This window comes from Myotis nattereri (assembly GCF_964212035.1).
Source record: "Myotis nattereri genome assembly, chromosome: 3".
Lineage (NCBI taxonomy): Eukaryota > Metazoa > Chordata > Mammalia > Chiroptera > Vespertilionidae > Myotis > Myotis nattereri.
Genome location: NC_138077.1, coordinates 7,252,236 through 7,269,947, shown reverse-complemented (window position 1 = coordinate 7,269,947; position 17,712 = coordinate 7,252,236). Strand labels below are relative to the sequence as shown.

General features: G+C 54.3%; 2 protein-coding genes across 2 annotated transcripts; both read left to right on the top strand.

Annotated features, from left to right (window-relative positions):
• Positions 1–472: 472 nt before the first annotated feature.
• TFF1 (trefoil factor 1) lies at positions 473–3,086 on the top strand (the record flags this gene model as incomplete). Its single annotated transcript, XM_081088048.1, has 3 exons — positions 473–557; positions 2,481–2,636; positions 3,070–3,086. 3 exons carry the CDS (start codon positions 473–475, stop codon positions 3,084–3,086), a joined length of 258 nt encoding a protein of 85 aa, XP_080944174.1.
• An 11,616-nt stretch (positions 3,087–14,702) lies between these two features.
• On the top strand, positions 14,703–17,038 carry TFF2 (trefoil factor 2; the record flags this gene model as incomplete). Its single annotated transcript, XM_081088047.1, has 3 exons — positions 14,703–14,796; positions 15,434–15,583; positions 16,734–17,038. Exons 1-3 carry the CDS (start codon positions 14,724–14,726, stop codon positions 17,036–17,038), a joined length of 528 nt encoding a protein of 175 aa, XP_080944173.1. The 5' UTR covers positions 14,703–14,723.
• Positions 17,039–17,712: the final 674 nt, after the last annotated feature.

Here is a 17,712-nt window from a genome sequence, read left to right as displayed (position 1 = left end):
AAATGGTTGAAAATGGCCCAGGTCGAAAGGCCAAGGCCAGGCGGGCGGGCTCCTCTGCTCCTTCTCCTCCCTGAGTTGTGTGGCAGGGACCCCGTGAGCCACTGTTCACACAACTGCGCCTTCCGTGGGCCATCTCTCGCGATGAATCACTTCCCAGTGAGTGTACTGTTGACATTAGCCGATACGGACCAGTGAACTGAGGAGACTCCCATGGATAAGAGCGGGATGATCTGAATCTCAAATCCCTCACCAAGATGACTACGAGACACTGTTTCCCTCTATCAGCAAACGCGTCCGTGTGGCCTGCCCGTGTTTAGAAAACACCTTTTAATCAGTGGAGGGCTGTGAGACCCTCCTTAGGCAAATGTTATCTCACACTCTTTCAGCAAACAGAGCCCGGGTTTAAAATCGAGGGCTCAGACAGATTCTCACCCCTGACTTGCACTCTCCTGGGAGCAGAGAGAAGACAGGCATGGCCACCATGGAACCCAAGGCGATCTGCGTCCTGCTCCTGGTCTTCTCGCTGGCCCTCAGCAGCCTGGCCCAGGTCCAGACAGGTAAGCAGCCCTCTTCCTGCTTCTTGGGGGGAGTGGGGGGAGCACATGGGCGTAGAGAGGTAGCCCTGATGGGGGTCTTTGTTTCACAGTGTGTGGTTTTGAGCCAAGCATTGTTTTAGGCCCTTGAGAGGGTTTGGAAGGCAGAAGCAAGTGGTGCTAGCAGCGGGAGGAAGGGCCAGTGAGACCTTGGAGAACTGCTGTGAGCAAGTGGGATTCCTTGGTCGGCGCTGTCTTCCAGTCCTGACACTATGAGGCTGTTCTTGAATGTCGTATTTTAAAGAGCAAGCTTTGAGGTAGGGTGTATGAATAGCACTTCTAAATGTCCCAGCCAAACCCTGCCCCAGGCAGTGGGACCACCTAAAGTCTACACAGATGTCCCAGTGCCTACTCCACGGGTGGGCGTCCCGAGAACCTCTCTGGGCCCTGTGCTCTGCAGAGCCCAAACCACCTGCCCCATTGGTTCGCGTTCCGTCAATATTAGTCCATGGGAGCTGCCCAATGAGAGAGGGCACTGCTGCTTCCTTTGAACTTGTTTGTGTCTCAAGGTCTTTATCTTCGGAGTGTGATCAATTGTCTGTGATGTCTGTGAAAAGTGCTTTGCAAGCTACAAAGTGCTGAATCAACATTACTTGCTATGTTAGCGTGCTTTGCTGGATTTCACAAAGGAATGCATGTGGGTGTCCTGCCCTCTGGGTCTGGGGGAGTGTCCCACATCCAACTGTCTTTGGAGGAATTGTCTTTCATGGAGTCAGATGCCCCGGGTCAAGGCCAACTGTGCCCACCTCTGGCCTGAATCTCAGTCCACCTGTCCTCTGACCAGCCTCCTTCTATTCAGCCTCCTTCCTTCTCTGTCCCTTTACTGTCGACGCTCCCAAGGCCTCGCTCCGCATCCCCCCTGTCTTCTCGCTCATGGCACACAGCCATGTGCACCTCTGAGCCCTTACCCTCCTCTGCCCCCGTCCCAGGCTCCCCTCCCATTGCCTGCCTCAGCCTGCCGCATTCGCCTTCTCAGAGCCTCTGGCCCCGAGTGCAGATCCCACAGATCTTGCAGCCAGACCATGAGGGAGCTGTCAGCTGGCCCGTCTGCCCTGGGTGCTTTCCACTTTGGGTCATTTCATCCCTCCCCTGGTGAAAGCTGTGGCTCTCAGGCTGAAACGGTGTCCCCCTAGCCCTTGACCTAGCTCCTCTCAGACCACCCACCTCAACCTCTGCATCGTCTCTGCCAACGGACTTACACCTCCTCGAACACACCTTGCTCCTCCCCTTCACGCCATCGCCCATGCTGCTCCCTCTGCTTGGAACACCCACTGCTCCATCCTCCAGAGGCCAACCCCCTCCTACGGGAAGCCCTCCTTGCTTTGTTCAGCCTTGTTGTCACTTGTCCTTTCTGTGCTTGACCTGGACACACTAGGATGGTCGCACTGTGCTGCTTTGCACACATACTTGGCTTTCTCCTCCATTTGAGTTTGGTCTCGTAACAAGCATGCCTTTATTTTTAATTTCTGGGTCACCACCACCCGGCACAGAGCTGGCAGGAGCTCGGTTTCTGAGGAACCCGCGCTGCCTGTGTTTGCTGTGTCATCTCCTGTTCCTAGCACGCACAAATGGTGCCCAATAGATGTATTGATTGAGTAAATATGCTTAATAATTGTTCGTTGAAATGAATGCGCTAATGAATACGTTGTCCAGGTGGGTGCAGGGTTACAGATTCCGGGCGCCCTGCAGTTTCCCTGAGGTGACGTGTTGTCATGTCAGGAAATGAGGACAGGGCCTCCCTCCCGGACCCGAGGCCTGGGTCTGCATCGGCCGCCAGCCGGTTGCTGATGTAACGGAGAACGGAGAACGAAGCGGGCCGGGGTGCGGGTAGAAATAGCGAGGAGTTGGGCTCCGGCTTACCTTTGTCCCCCGCCCCTGCGCCTGCAGAGACGTGCGTGATGGCCCCGAGCCAGAGGAGCAACTGCGGCTTCTCGGGCATCACGCCCGCCCAGTGCGCGGCGAAGGGCTGCTGCTTCGACAGCACCGTCCCCGGGCACCCCTGGTGCTTCTACCCTCTGAACGTCGTCAACAACGTCCCGGAAGGTACGTCCGTGACAACGCGGCGGGGCTGAGGGCGTGGGGCGCGTGAGAAACCCGCACGGGCCTCGGGACTCTGTCTGCACTGCCAGCTGTGTTTTCACCGGACTGTGGCCCCGGGGCCCGGAGGAGCGGTTTAGCCTAAATCACGATGGATCCGGGTCTGGGACGGGGAGGCGGGGCTGAACGACCAGGTGGGGAGGAACCTGCCTTTCCCCGGCTTTGCTCCACAGCCGCACCGAAGGCTGCCTGCGGAGAATGTGATGCGTAGCTGGCTTGGGGTGCGAGGGCAGGGAATGACAAAATATGAAGACGGGCCATGTTTTCTGAAGAATCTTCCCGTCGATACTGTCAAGTCAGAAATCCCCTGGCATTACTGCCAAGTGAGAGCACATCCGCCCCCTCGCTAACATCTCTTCTCCCGGCCCTTCCCTTTCAGAGGAGTGTGAATTTTAGCCGCTCTCGGTGGGAGTCGCGTCTACACTGAGAATGGGCCACCCCCCACCCCCGGCCACGGCCGCTCAGCCTCGCCGCCACCCGCTCATCTCCAGCTTCTGCTCCTCAGCCTCGGCTCGCCGCGTGCATGGACTGCTTTGATTTTTCCCGCTCAAAATTGACCTGGAAATGAATAGAGATGAACGCTACTTCGTGCTTTTAGTTCTCTTTAGAAATAAAAAATGATTTTTCTTTCTTTCAAGGAAAGTGCTCATTGTCGCCGCTGGCTTCTTGTCATGGGTTGTACACAAATTCACGGTCCCGGGTGAGCTGTGAGGGGTGGGTGAGAGGATGACCTGGCCACAGGGTTGCGGAAGTTGCCTCGGTGGCTGTTAGCAACCGGGGTCCATGCACAAGGCCCTTCGTGGCAAAGTCTTCCAGAAGCACCTCCCAGCCACACCCTTGTCAAGTCATGAAAACAGGCACCAAACACTATCAATGCTCTTGCAAAATTCATTGTGGATGACCCACTGCCGTGCAGCAAAAGCTACCTGTCAATGTCTTCACTCCCCCAGGCAGAAACTAGCTCAGGAGATAAAATCCACAGCAAAGTCTGACAGTGTTAACAATAAAAAATTGCAGAGCTGACATCTTTAAAAAAAAATTTTTTTTATTGATGTCAGAGAGGAAGGGAGAGGGAGAGAGAGAGAGAGAGAGAGAGATCAACCATGAGAGAGAGAGAATCAATGATTGGCTGCCTCCTGCATGCCCCCTACTGGGGATCAAGCCTGCAACCTGGGCATGTGCTCTTGACCGGAATGGAACCTAGGACCCTTCAGTCCGCAGGCTGACGCGCTATCCACTGAGCCAAACTGGCTGCCATCTTGAAGAACAACTCTGTGGGGCTGACAGTGTGGAATTGGTAAGGAAAACCACCCCCCGCCCCCCGAAAGGGAGGCATGCGAAGGCCACGTGCCACCTTATTAACTGACAGGCAAATGGAAGGACAGGGAGCCAATTGGACCTGCCCAGGACACCCTGGCATTGGACAGACGGCCACCCGGGCCAGCGGTGTGACAGAGCAGCCCTGGGTGCCCCGGCCCCCAGCTGCAGGGAGAGTGAGGAGAAGACACCAGCTCCGGGCGGGCCTCCTGCCCCCGGAGCTCAGTCCATCGCTCCCCCATTTGGCTCCTCCTCTCAGGTGCCCTCGCACTGGACACAACCTGCACAACTGTTGGGGTCCCAGGAGCAGGGGAGCACTTCTGCTCCCCACAGCCAGCTGGTTCCCAAGAGGAAGAGGGGCCTGAGCTGGGCGTGGACAGTCAGATCGATCACTCCCAACCCGTGGCCACCAGGACAAGTGCGTCCAGAGCCCAGAAGCCAGGAGTGCGTGCACGGGCAGGGCTGTCAGGGTGTGAACCCCAGCACACGCAGACAGCCGCACACACGTGTGCCGTCGTGTGTGTCGTGTTCTGTGTGCTGTGGGGATCACGGGGCTTTTCCTCACTGGAGAACGTTCAGAGAAATGCCCCTTCTCTCTCGTGTCCATAGCTGATCTGATCGCTCACAACCTCTGCCCAACAGTTCAGGTAAAGAAACCAATTGGTTGCCTCCGATCCCTCGCGAGATGCAGTATCTCCTGCCACAGCCTCTGGAGGCAATAGTTCCTGGGAGTTAGCTGCTCAGTCTCTCTCAGCCCCCCCTTCTTGGCCCTCCCCCCTTCCTGACCCTCCCCCTTCCTGGCCCTCCCCCCTTCCTCACCCTCCCCCCTTCCTCACCCTCCCCCCTTCCTCCCCTCCCCCTTCCTCCCCCTCCCCCTTCCTCACCCTCCCCCCTTCCTGGCCCTCCCCCCTTCTCACCCTCCCCCTTCCTCACCCTCCCCCCTTCCTGACCCTCCCCCTTCCTCACCCCCCCTTCCTGACCCTCCCCCTTCCTCACCCTCCCCCTTCCTGGCCCTCCCCCCTTCTCACCCTCCCCCCTTCCTGGCCCTCCCCCTTCCTCACCCTCCCTCTTCCTCACCCTCCCCCCTTCCTGACCCCCCCCTTCCTCACCCTCCCCCCTTCCTGGTCCTCCCCCTCTTCCTCATCCTCCCCCGCTTCCTCCCCCTCTCCCCCTTCCTCTCCCTCCTTCCCTTCCTCACCCTCACCCCCTTCCTGGTCCTCACCCCCTTCCTGACCCTCCCCCCTTCCTGGTCCTCACCCCCTTCCTGGTCCTCACCCCCTTCCTGGTCCTCACCCCATTTTGTAACTGAGGCCAAGGCGCTGACAGTGCTGAATGACCCGCAGGGTGAGCAGACCCCCGATTGGACGGCACAGCTCACTCTGGAGTCAGGGATCCGCCCGCGGTTGGGGTTTACTAATAATTTCAAAGAGGCCATCAAGAGAAAGCCAGGAGGGGTCTGGGACACAGGGACAGCGCCCACGCTGTTCCTCCCGTGGCTCTGAGACACATGCAGGCCCCTGGTGGGGCTCACAGCAGGCCTTTCATGTGGTCCTGCCCCTTTCCCTCCCAGAGGGCTGCGCGAGTGAAATGACACTTCCCAGGGAGCCATGACACGTAGACTGGGGGCTCCTTAACCCAAAGGCCTTATGGCAGGGACATCTAGCAGCGGGTACCTTCCTCCCGGCGAATGCGTCAGCATGCGGGCCCAGAGGCCAGTAACAAGGAGACCGATTTGGTGGGTCCCCACCTTCCTTCGTTTCCCTGGCTTCTGGCCCAGTGAAGGGACGGAATGGATACAGGGCTGGCGGCATCAGCGTCCCCCTCCCCACATCTGGGCGCCAGGCCTCTCGTGGAGATGACTGGGGGCTCCTGTGGGGGTGTCCCCGCTCAGCACGATGACATGCTTCTGTCCTGTCATGGCCCAGCGCCCTGCGCAGGACTCAGAGTGGGTGCAGAAGATGTGGCTTGCTCTCTGCCACACTGGCCTGGAAACTCACAAAAACCCAGAAGAATTCCGACAGTGGGGGGGGTGGGGGGTGGGTGGGGGCAGAGACCTGGAGGTAGAGCTCTGAGGATGGACGGGGAGCTGACAGCGCGAGGCTGTGGGCCGTGCCCCCCGCACGGGATCTGGAACCAAGATGCTGAGAGGGGTGTCAGGAGCACGCCCTGGGCCATCCCTCCTCTGCCGCCCACACATGTCCGGTGGACCTACGGCACTCACTCATGTTTTGGGGGCCGGGGGGAGCTGCTGAATGCTGGTGTGGTGACAGGTGGGCTGGTGGCCCTGAGGGGACAGAGGCCTGGGTGACATGCCACTTCCTTTTCATGGTCAGAGCCAGGTGGGGTGAGATAAGAGAGGAGGAGGTTGGGGAGAGAATCCAGAAAGGCTCCAGAAAAGTGAGACGTTTCCTCCTCATGCCCAGGAATCTAGGCACCAGAACCTGCCCAGGGCCACCCCCACCCACGGCAGCCCCCCACCCCCGGTGCATCCACCCCTTCAGTGCCCCAGTGATCATCTCAGGGTGGGGGGCCTGGATGGGGTGCTTGGTATCACACCACATCCCTACCTCAGTCTCTCTCAGCCATGAGCACACGGGCAAAGGAGGTGGGGCGAGGGGCAGATTGGTGTCTTAAGGAAGCAATGGCGACCTCTCTGGGTCACTGCAGTCCTTGAAGCACACGGAGGGCGGAGGGGAAAAGCTAGCTGGGGTGATAACGACCTTAGTAAGAACAGCGCTGCCAATAAGGCACAGGGGCACGTAACAGTTTGGGGAACATATCATGCATACAGACATGTGCACACGTACATGCACACACATGCACACATACATGTACACACAGGCACACACAGTCCCTAAAGAAGCCAAGCTCCTCTTCCCCCCAGCTTTGGAAACTAGTCTGAGGACACCTGTGTGGAAGGTCATCTGGGGGCCAGGGCCCTCTTGCACCTAAAACCGCTGGACTTCAGCCAGGGGAGGGAAACCCCTAACGCCTCCCACGCCTGAATACATGGCTTAGCGGTGTCAGGCACAGAGAGCGGGAACCCCTCTGAGGTGCAGGTGACCGTGACCTGCAGGAGGTGCTCCCTGATCCAAAGGATGGAACAGCAGCAGTGTTACTATGGATGGGAGAGGACGGAGAGGCCACGCATCAGAAGTAGCAGTGCATGTCATGGCTGACAGCTCTGCCATGTCAACCGCGAGCCAGGCAGGCATCTGTGGCTCTCATCATGGCTTCCATGGGCCCCAGGTGTCAGTCCAGAAGCAGACTAACAGTGGGGCTGCTCTGTGGGTCGCCATGGGCTCCACCGGGGCCGCTCTGTGGGTCGCCGTGGGCTCCAGCGGGGCCGCTCTGTGGGTCGCCGTGGGCTCCACCGGGCCGCTCTGTGGGTCGCCGTGGGCTCCAGCGGGGCTGCTCTGTGGGTCACTGTGGGCTCCAGTGGGGCCCACAGTGCCAGCTCTGAGACGCCTCACTAAGGCCCCAGCGTGGGTGGCCCCAGGTACCGTCCGTGTCCTGGCCCCTTGCGCAAACCCCAGGTTTGGTCCTGGCTACCATGCGTTGCTGGAAAGGCGAAGAGTGGGACAGGACAGAATACCTCATGGCGCAGGATCCAGGGGGGAGTGGTCATTCCACTTGCACCCGCGGGAAGTGTTAACCTGCCCGGGCTCTCGCGTTGGGTTATTGATTGATTTCACACACGCCGTGGCTTGAGCGTCTTAGTTTGATCCGTGAGCTTGTTTGTTCTGTGGCTGGTAGTGCACTGGAGGTTACCAATGCGCCTTGATAAATTCCCACACAATAGGGTTCTGTTCAGACGATGTTGAACTAAAGACCAGGCCAGGAACCAATTCTCCAAGCCAAGTTGTGGCTTAAGATCATATCTGCAGAGTCACTGAGAAGGATATTGTTAACTTAAGAAAACTCCCTCGCCTTTCTTTGTGAGAGTGGGAGGGGCAGGTTGTGAAAATATTCAATAAATATGAGCACGATAGAAAACACCAGTGGCTATTAGGGAACAATTAGATATTTGATCCAAATGTCAATGGCCATTAGAAAAAAAGTCATCCACTTAAAGGTTGGAGCAGACAGAAGGTTATAGTTAGTAACAGAAAGATGTATAGTATTGCAGTATTTTAAAGGTGTTTCTATTTTTTTAAAAATTGAATTTATTGGGGCGACATTGATTAATAAAATCATATAGGTTCCATGTGTACAATTCAATAATACATCATCTGTATGTAGGATTTTGTGTTCTTAATTGTTCTTCTCAGGTCTTAATATTGTCCTGAGTTGGACATTTTGGGGGTAGCGAACAGATTAAATGAGGCAGATCTGCATATATCTATGTACATCTGAGGTGCAATGAAGTTGAGTGGGCCTAATAAGTAGGGAACCTCTATGCTAAAGGCAAACATTGAAGGTGTTTTATTTATTTAATCAGTTCTAGGTCATCAATGTTAAGAACTCGAAAGAGCTCAGAGTTTACCCTGCTTGCAAGCTGGTAGTTTTATGGGTGCCGGCAGGAGACAGGAGCGTCCTGGTTCAGAGATGAAGGACTGTGTTACTCCCCGTGCAGCAAGCAGCTTGAGGTCATCATGTCTGTGCCCCCACGTCCTCCTGGGATGGCACAGATGGGCTCAGACAAACGCTGGAACACACAGTGGGTTGCATTACAGGACAGGAACCCTGACTTCGTAAGGACTCAAATCTTTCTAGGGGCAGTAAGCTTGCCTGCCTCTGCTCCAGATGGAAGTGCCATATCTGCCTTCCCGGACTGTTTGCTCCACAAACATCCTTGGAAAGATAGTCTGGCATGAAGGGCTGTTTTGACAGCCTCCTACTCATCTCCTTGGCGGTGGCTGGGTATTTCCATCCAGGGTTGCGGGGATGGCCAACATTGGACAGCTGAGATCACCTCCAGCTTGCATCACATATGCTCACAGCCTGGGAGTGGGGGACCCACAGGTCATGCAGGGCCACCTGGGGGTGCACTCAGGAACAGAGTGAGCAATGGAGGCACTGCAGGAGGAGGCTTTGCTGCATCAAGAAGGCAGGGTGTCCATGGTTCCCACGGAGCATGAGATTGGCTTGTTTGGATAATTCTGTGGGCTGGCAGGGAAGTGAGAGCCCCTACTCAGGGCAAGCGGGAACTGTGCCTCGTCCCCCATAAGGAGGTTGGCTTGGCCAGGGATCTTATCTGTGGGGACAGGCGGGGAGGAGGACGTGTGGTTAGGCCTCCTGAGGCCCTCTCAGTTCCACTGAACACTGAGCCTTAATTTTAGGTCCCAGACCACAGGGACAGTTAGGAAGACATGCACAGATATGAGAGGCGCACAGAGAATAGTCTTTCAACAATTTTTAAACTTTTAAAGGTTTATTTTTAGAGAGTTTTTAAGATGATAATACAGGGAAAGGCAGATTTATTTATTTATTTTTCACTAGAGGCCCGGTGCACGAATTCATGCACCAGTGGGGTCCCTCAGCCTGGCCGGGGAGGGATGTGGGAGGTTGGCCAGCCGGGAAGCGACTGTGGGAAGGCGCCAGGGTGTGTCTGGCCTGTCTTGCTCAGTCCCAATTGGCCAGATCCCAGCAGCAAGTTAGCTACTGGTAGGAGCATCTGTCCCCTGGTGGTCAGTGCACATGATAGTGAATAATTGAGCGGCCTTAGCATATCATTAGCATATTATGCTTTGATTGGTTGAATGGCTGATTGGTTGAACAGACACTTAGCATATTAGGCTTTTATTATACAGGATTGATTTCAGAGAGGAAGGGAGAGGGAGAGAGAGATAGAAACATCAATGGTGAGAGAGAGAATTATTGATCAGCTCCTTCCTGCACGCCCCCCACATGCCCTTGGTTGGAATCGAACCCGGGACCACTCAGTCTGCAGGATGGTGCTCTATCCACTGAGCAAAACCAGCTGGGGAGATTTTGTTTTTCTTAAAGGACCAGATGGTAAATATTTTAGGATTTGTGGGCCATACAGTCTCTGTCACAAGTAATCAACTCTGCCATCACAGCTTGGAAGTAGCCATAAACAAATGTGTAAATAAATAGGCATGGCTGTGTTTTAATAAAGTTTTATTTTAAAAAATAGGCAATGAGTCCATATCCCATAGTTTGTCAACTCCTACTATAATATATCAGTTTGCCTTGATATGGTAACCTAAATGATTTAAATATTTTGACGTTTTAAGATCAACAAGATTGTGGCTTGTCTTAGGGTGGTGTCAAATAAAGTAAAACAAAGCACCCACTCAGATACCAAAGAGACATCTTAAAGTAATGTACATCTTGAATAACGTCTTTCAAAGAAGTATAAGGACGAATCACATTGCACAACACACTGGAAAATGTGCTAAAAGGTATATCCACCCAATTATATTCCCAAACATAACTCCTCAAGAAATTTTGAATTTCATTCCCTCCCAAACTCTGTGTCAAAATTCTCACCAGCATTAGTTCATCTGTGTATGTCTTCTCCTAGCTTCGGCCTAGTTCTTTATTAAGTAGATAAATTCAATCATGGGCTTTCAAAGACTATTATTTACCCACTCCACTGATCAGCACAACCAAACTCCAGAAACCTGGAAAGCTGGGGAGGAAACTGAATTGTATGTTGTTCATCCCTCCCCCCCCTCCCCCGCCCCACACCCCTCTTTTACATTTAAGGGCACTAGGCATGTAAATGGTAATAAAAATAGTTTTTCCCTGATGATAGTGTAAAATGAGATATGATTCTCCTTGGGCTTTAGGAGGCACATGAGACTTTGGAGAGCACTGAATAAGCCCTCTTCCCACCTCCCTTTACAAATGACACTGTAATCCAGAGGCGCGAGGAGGCTGGCCTCAGTTACGTGCATATATCGATGTCTAGATATTATTTTATGGATTCTACAGGTAATTTGGGTAGCAGGCAACACTAGGTGGGAAGTCCCCATTCCTCAGCTCCTGGGGTGCAGTCTATCCACTACTTTACTCCACTCCCCTCTCTAAGGAAGTCCCTGATGTGCAGACCCTGGGTCCAGCGCTGAGATACGCAGCGAACAGGCCCAGCTCTGGGTATCACCCTGCCCTTCCTGGCTATGTTATTTGAGTGAGATATCTTCCTGTGCGGACCATAAAATGGGGCAATAGCTTTAGCCCTTCCTTTGCATTGCTGTAAGGTTATGATCCAGCCTGTGAAATCCTCAGGCCACTTGGCACAAAGTTAGCCTGCAGTACGTATTAGCTGTTATCTTTGGTACGATTAACAAAAGAAAAGTCAATATCCACTTAAAATGTAGGCGCAGCTGATGTTTTGAATCAGGTGAACAAAAGGTTCTTGGGAGCGGGATGAGAGACCTGTCATCTCTCTGAGGGAAGTAAGGGAAATCTTTCAGGAAGAAGTGACTCCTGAATTAAGAGCTCAAGTACAGAAGGGAGTTAGGAAGGCAAAGAGTGGAGGGAGAGCACTGAGAGAGATGAGGACAAGGTGTGTGTAGAGGAGTGTGATAGGCCTACATTGTGAGGAAGACCCAGCAACAGAAGAGGATGGATGTGTATGTGGGTCCAGATCATAAAGGGTGTTGCTTTTCCTACTCAGGAAACTCATACCTGGTACTTTATGGGACATGAGAAGCAAGGGGAGTGGCAGAGAAGTGGCATTTATAGATTTTCATTTTATAAAGATAACTAGAGGCCCAGCACACGAAACCATGTGCAGGTAGGGCCGGTAGGCCTAGCCTGCGATCAGGGCCATCTTTTTTTAAAATATACTTTATTGACTTTTTACAGAGAGGAAAGGAGAGGGATAGAGAGTTAGAAACATCGATCAGCTGCCTCCTACACACCTCCTACTGGGGATGTGACCACAACCAAGGTACATGCCCTTGACTGGAATCGAACCTGGGACCTTTCAGTCTGCAGGCCGATGCTCTATCCACTGAGCCAAACCGGTTAGGGCTCAGGGCCATCTTTTGCCCGCTTACCAGTCCCCAGTCCTGCCCTGCCACTACCCACCCCGGTTCCCCGTGTTCTCCCTTCGCTATCCTGCGATCGGAGCCTGCGGGTTGTGGGTAACGGGGGGAGGGACCGAGAGGTGGTCAATGCACATCATAGAGACTGATTGAGCAGTTGTTCTGGTTGTTACACCGTTATGGGTGCTGGGTCTTTATTATATAGGAGTAAGGCACCTGACTTTTGTCTGGATGGGGACAAAACTATTTGTGGCTGAGAGACGAGTTAGGAGACAGTTGTAGCGAACAAAGTGAGAAGTCATGAGGACTAGAGTGGTTTGTAAATGCAAATGCTTACAGAGGTCAAACAGGTGCCATCACCGGATAAATCTAGGTGGGTGGGACCTGGCTGCAGCAACCTGGAGAACTCCTGCCCTGCACTAAGGGACCACCATAGCTTCAGCTTCAAGAACTTCCTTCAAAATTCCTTAGAGAACAGGTTTACGATTGACAGGTTCACTATTGGTTTGTCTAAAAAAGTACCTTCTGCTCAATTCTGTGTGAACCTAGAACTTCTCTAAAAAACATTGAGCTTCTAGGACCTATGAGTTTATATTTTTTCCCCTCAAGTTTACAAAAAATATTTTGGCCATTATTTCTTCTGTACTTTTTTGCTCTTCTTCCAATGCTACACCAATTATATGTATGTTAGAATGGTTGACATTATCTCAGGTCATTGAGGTTATATTCAACTTTTTATTAATGCCTTTGCTCTGAATGCTTCAATTTGGAGAATATGTGCTGCACAGGCTTCAGGTGAATCAGCATTTTCTTCTAGTCTAAAGCCCAGACAGTGAATTTTTCATTTCAGATATATTTGTTCATGTCTAGAATTTCCACTTGGTTCACTTTTTGTCTCCATTTCTTTATTCAAATTTTAAAATTTGTAATCTTATTATATTTTTATGTTTCTCTTTAAATATTTGAGCACTTTAGTGCAGAATCTGTGTCTGTTTCTATTCACTGATTTTTCCTAATGATTATGGGTCATGCTTCTTTGTCCGATGAATAAACTTTGGTTTTGTGTTAAACATTATTGTGTGTCTGGATTTTGTTATCTTCCTTAACAAATGCTAAGTTTCATTCTGATAGGTAGTTCTTTTATTTGCAGATTAAATTTATCCTTTTAAGACTTATAAAGATTTGCAGGAAAGGAGACAGAATGATGGTTTGCAGATGACAGTGGGGCAAGGCATTGAAAGTGGTATGGTTCGCAGCCTGCATCTCCAAGGAACATCATTTTTGTGTGAGGATAGAGACATCAGGCCTCAAGGTCAATGTCCAGCCCCCGTCTGAGCTCATGTAATGGGAGCATGAACACCCAATACAGTTGGAGATGCACTTGTGTGCCCAGCTCCAAGTTCACAGAGGGTGCCACTTATACTGCAAACACCACTGTCTATTATAGTGATTTCCCCACACGTGGAAGTAACTTGTCAAGTTGTGTTTTTGGCATAGATCAGATGGCTTCAGCGGGAACCCTGGAAGGGTCAGGATGGGGGCAGTGGGAAGTCAGGTCCAGGAACAGGAAGCAGAGAGAACAGAGGGGACATGAACCCAGGAGAGAACAGATGATTAAGGAGCTTATGTCTTGGTGGTGACTATGGGTGACAGGGACATGGAGCAGGGAAAGTTGACTCGGCAACGTTTCCAAAGATGGAGTCCCATTGGTTGCACAGCGGTGGGCAGTCAAGGACCTAGTCTGGAGATGTCATAACTGGACGCCCAGAAACCCTGGAGCATGAGGCCTGCTCTCTAGACTTGAGGACCCAGGGTTTTGGATTCCATGCACCTTTGGGTCCCTGGTTGCGCAACCAATGAATTACAGATTGGCAACTCCTGTAATTCCTGTGGTGGCGGGGAGCTTGATCCCTTCTCGGCTTTCCCACCACATCTTTCCTCTTTATCTGTGGAGTGTCTCTCCTCCAGCTTCTCTCTTTCTGTTCCATCCACAGACTCCCTTATCCAGAGCATCTTACCCCTGGGCACAGCGGTTGCAGGTGCCACCTTCTGGGAAATGCAGAGAGCTCCCACGGAGGATAAAATGAGGAATTTCGGAGGGTGGCTGAAATGAACTTATTTTTGCACTCACCCGGGCTTCTCCTTTCACCTAGGCAGACTCATCTCTGTGGAGAGCAGCCCCCTCCCCAAGATGGAGAGAGAAAGTGCTGGCCAGGGGCCAGGAGAGCCCTATCTGTGCACCGGGGAGGAGGGGTCCCCTGCCCTCCTCGGAGGCGCTCCCATTCCTGAAGGAGGGGGTCTTCTCTCTGCTGACAGCTGGCCTGGGCATTTCCCCAAATAGCCTTGGGCCCAATATATATATATAATTCCTGTGGTAGCCATCTACTTTATCTGGAGAAATGCACGGCGTATCCCTTCCTGGGTGTGACCCTGTGGGGCCCAGTTCCAGACATGCCTGTGGCCAGTCTTCCACGTTGGCATCCTGGAACGGCGTGGCTCCAGGCCAGGCAGGGGAGGCCGCGCTGGTGCCCAGAGCATGGCACCTGGCCCGGAAGCCTCGCCTGCGTGGCCCTCTGTCTCCCAGCCGAGCTACCTCAGCCCCTTTTCTTAACAAAGGATCCAAAGTGTTGGGGCCAGGGGTGAGAGAGAAAGGTCATTTCCGCTTGCTGAGCAAACAGCGAGACATCGATAAAATGCCCACTGGCAGCGGGAACCCTGCATTCTGCAGCGGCCCCGGGTGCAGCTGAGCGCGGACATGGCAGGCGCCCGGCTCCTGGCAGCGGTCCTCGTCCTGGGTCTGTGCGCCATGGCGGGGGCCGGGAAACCTTGTAAGTGAACGCCCTGAAGTGACCCTCCGTGGCTCAGTGTCCACATCTGGGCAGTGGGGCCTCTGAGGCAGCGAGCCCCGAGAACCTGCTAGAGCCCAAACCCAATGGGGCACGGAAGCCCCCCTGGGGGTCTCCGTTCTTGCTGGCTTCTCTCAGGAGGAAAGGGAGGATGCTGCGTTCGCTGGAGGGAGGGAGCAGCCTGAAAGGCACCTAAGACCTGTGGTGTGGGCCACACGCGCAGCCCTGTGGGGGTTCACACTTGCTTTCCTGCTATTCAGGGAGGATACCCGGGGTCCGTGAGACCTCAGAGAAAGGCCTCCCTCCCGGACAAGGTCGGGGTGACCCCCGGTGCTGGGGGGCCCTCTTGAGGAGAGGGACTGGGCAGGAGGCCCCCCCAGGGGCTCCTTGGAGTCCGGCTTTGATCACCTTTCATCTTGGTCTCCACGTGGGTCCATCTGTCCACCTCTTTCTAGAAGGTTATTTTATTTTTTTATATATTTTACAAATGACACAATGGCAGCAAAGCCCTGTCCCATGTGGGTGAGACAAGACTTTGCATTTCCCTGGTGGACACGGCGGTGTCCCGAGCGTGCCCGGGGCCGGGCAGCGCGGAGGGTGGTGACGCATCTCTCCACAGCCCCCTGCCAGTGCTCCAGGATGAACCCCGACAGCAGGAAGAACTGCGGCTTCCCGGGCATCACCAGTGAGCAGTGCTTCGCCGCCGGCTGCTGCTTCGACACCACCGTCCCGGGGGTGCCCTGGTGTTTCACCCCACTCCCCATGGAAGGTAACCGCAGGGCAGCGGGGCCTCTTCCTGTGCCCACAGCCCGCAGCCCAGGCCCCAGCTGACGGTGCTGGGGACGGGTGCCCAGGCCGCCAAAGGGAAGAGAAAGTCCCCCTTCACCTGTGTCCACACCTGGAGCCCCAAGGGGCAGCCCTTTGCCCCCTTTGGCAGACATATGTGGGAGCCCGTGTGTGCACAGACCTGCTTCTCTGTATTTGAAGAAATAAACAACGCTGGGGCCTCTCCTTCTGCAAAAGTGTGACCGGAAGGTGCTTCTAGGGCAGCGGTTCTCAACCTGTGGGTCGCGACCCCTTTGGGGTCGAACTACCCTTTCACAGGGGTTGCCTAAGGCCATCGGAAAACACATATATAATTACATATTGTTTTTGTGATTAATCACGATGCTTTAATTATGTTCAATTTGTAACAATGAAATTGGGGGTCACCACACCATGAGGAACTGTATTAAAGGGTCGCGGCATCAGGAAGGTTGAGAACCACTGTTCTAGGGGAAGGAGGATTTCATGGGACCTCATTAACGTGACTGCTCGCAGACTCAGTGTGAGGACGTTAAGTCTTCTAGGACCACTTCTGAGAGTGGCTGTATGTCAGATGCCCAGGAGAGCAGGCCGTCAATCCCACGGCGTGCACACAAGAAAGCGGGGGCAATGCAGGCTGCCGTGCCTGGGACTCACACCCTGGCCTCTCGCCCACACTTCCCGGGACTGAATGCGAGGCTCCCGGGCTCTGAGGCTGGCTATGGGCCAGGAGCCTCCCTCGAGGGGAAGTGCTGCTGGGTTTTCATACTTGGGCCAAATGCTTTAGAACCTGAAAGTTATTTCTCCTCTCTGGACTCGATATGGGCAGCCCATTTTACAGAGGGGAATATCGAGTCCAGAGAGGAGAAATAACTTTCTTGAGGCCCCAGGACTCTAGGTCTTCTGACTGGTGACGTCTGTGGGGAGGAAGGGGTGGCCAGCCGCTGGCACCGACCCGTACACAGGCCGTGGGTGGTCCAGCCCCAGAAGGTCCTCCGGACAGCCCCGGCTGTAAATCCAGAGGTGTCCCCGGGGGCGCATGGGAATTTCCCAGTTAATAGCGGGACTAGCTGAGTCTGTGCTGCTCCTCTCCCAACCCCGGTGACGGCGACCAGACAACGAGGAGTGTGTCATGGAAGTGTCGGCCCGCGTGAACTGTGGCTACCCCGGCATCAGCCCCGAGGTCTGCGCGTCTCGGAAGTGCTGCTTCTCCGACACCATCCCTGAAGTGCCCTGGTGCTTCTTCCCGAAGCCCGTGCAAGGTACCGGCGCCGAGGGCGCGCCCTCTGGGGCCTGGGCACGAGGATTGCTCGGGAAGGTGGGGGCTGGGGAGGGGGTGTTCTCACCCTGGACGTCCTGCCTGAATGCCACTGAGGCCCTGGCTCCTGACCCAGGCGTGGCCACTTCAGGGGACAAGTAGACTGATGGGTGAGCCTGCCTTCCCTGTGAGGCAATTCCAGAATGTTCTCAGCCACGGCAGCGTCCTTTAGATACGTTTAGAGCCACACTGCGTCATGGGTCTTTAGGACGGTTTCAAAGCACAGCGTTTTCAGCCACGCCCCTGGACCGCGGCCACACCGGTGGCCTCACAGTCCGATGCCCATTTTTGGATGCTACCAAATGCCCTCGCTGTGTTGGGTGCCGGGGACGGGGCCCGGAACAGGGCAGACGTGGCCTCCTCTCTGTGGCCCTCATGTCCTCTCACGTGGCCACGCATGTCAGGTTCTGCCCCAGCATCTGCTTCAGTGCCAGCCCCGGAGGGCCCAGCCCCTCCCCCTCCTCGGTCACAATGTGTCTCCTGACACTGAGTTTGGCAAGATAAAGGAAAAGCAGGGATTTTCCCCCAAATGGGAGGAGGGCCCTGGTCCTTGAAGATCACAGCCTTCACTTGCAGAAATTTCCAAGTGTGACCTAAGGGTCCACCTGGCAGTTGGCCAGCTGTTTGGGGCGAGTGGCCCCCAGAGGACACCCCAGCCCTGGGCATTTGTCCCCGGAGGGGAGCTCCCTCCATGGGCGCAGCTGGGCACATGGCCTGTTGCCACGGGCCCCACAGCACCCTTAGCTCAGGCTCCGGGCTCCCTGACCTCTCACCAG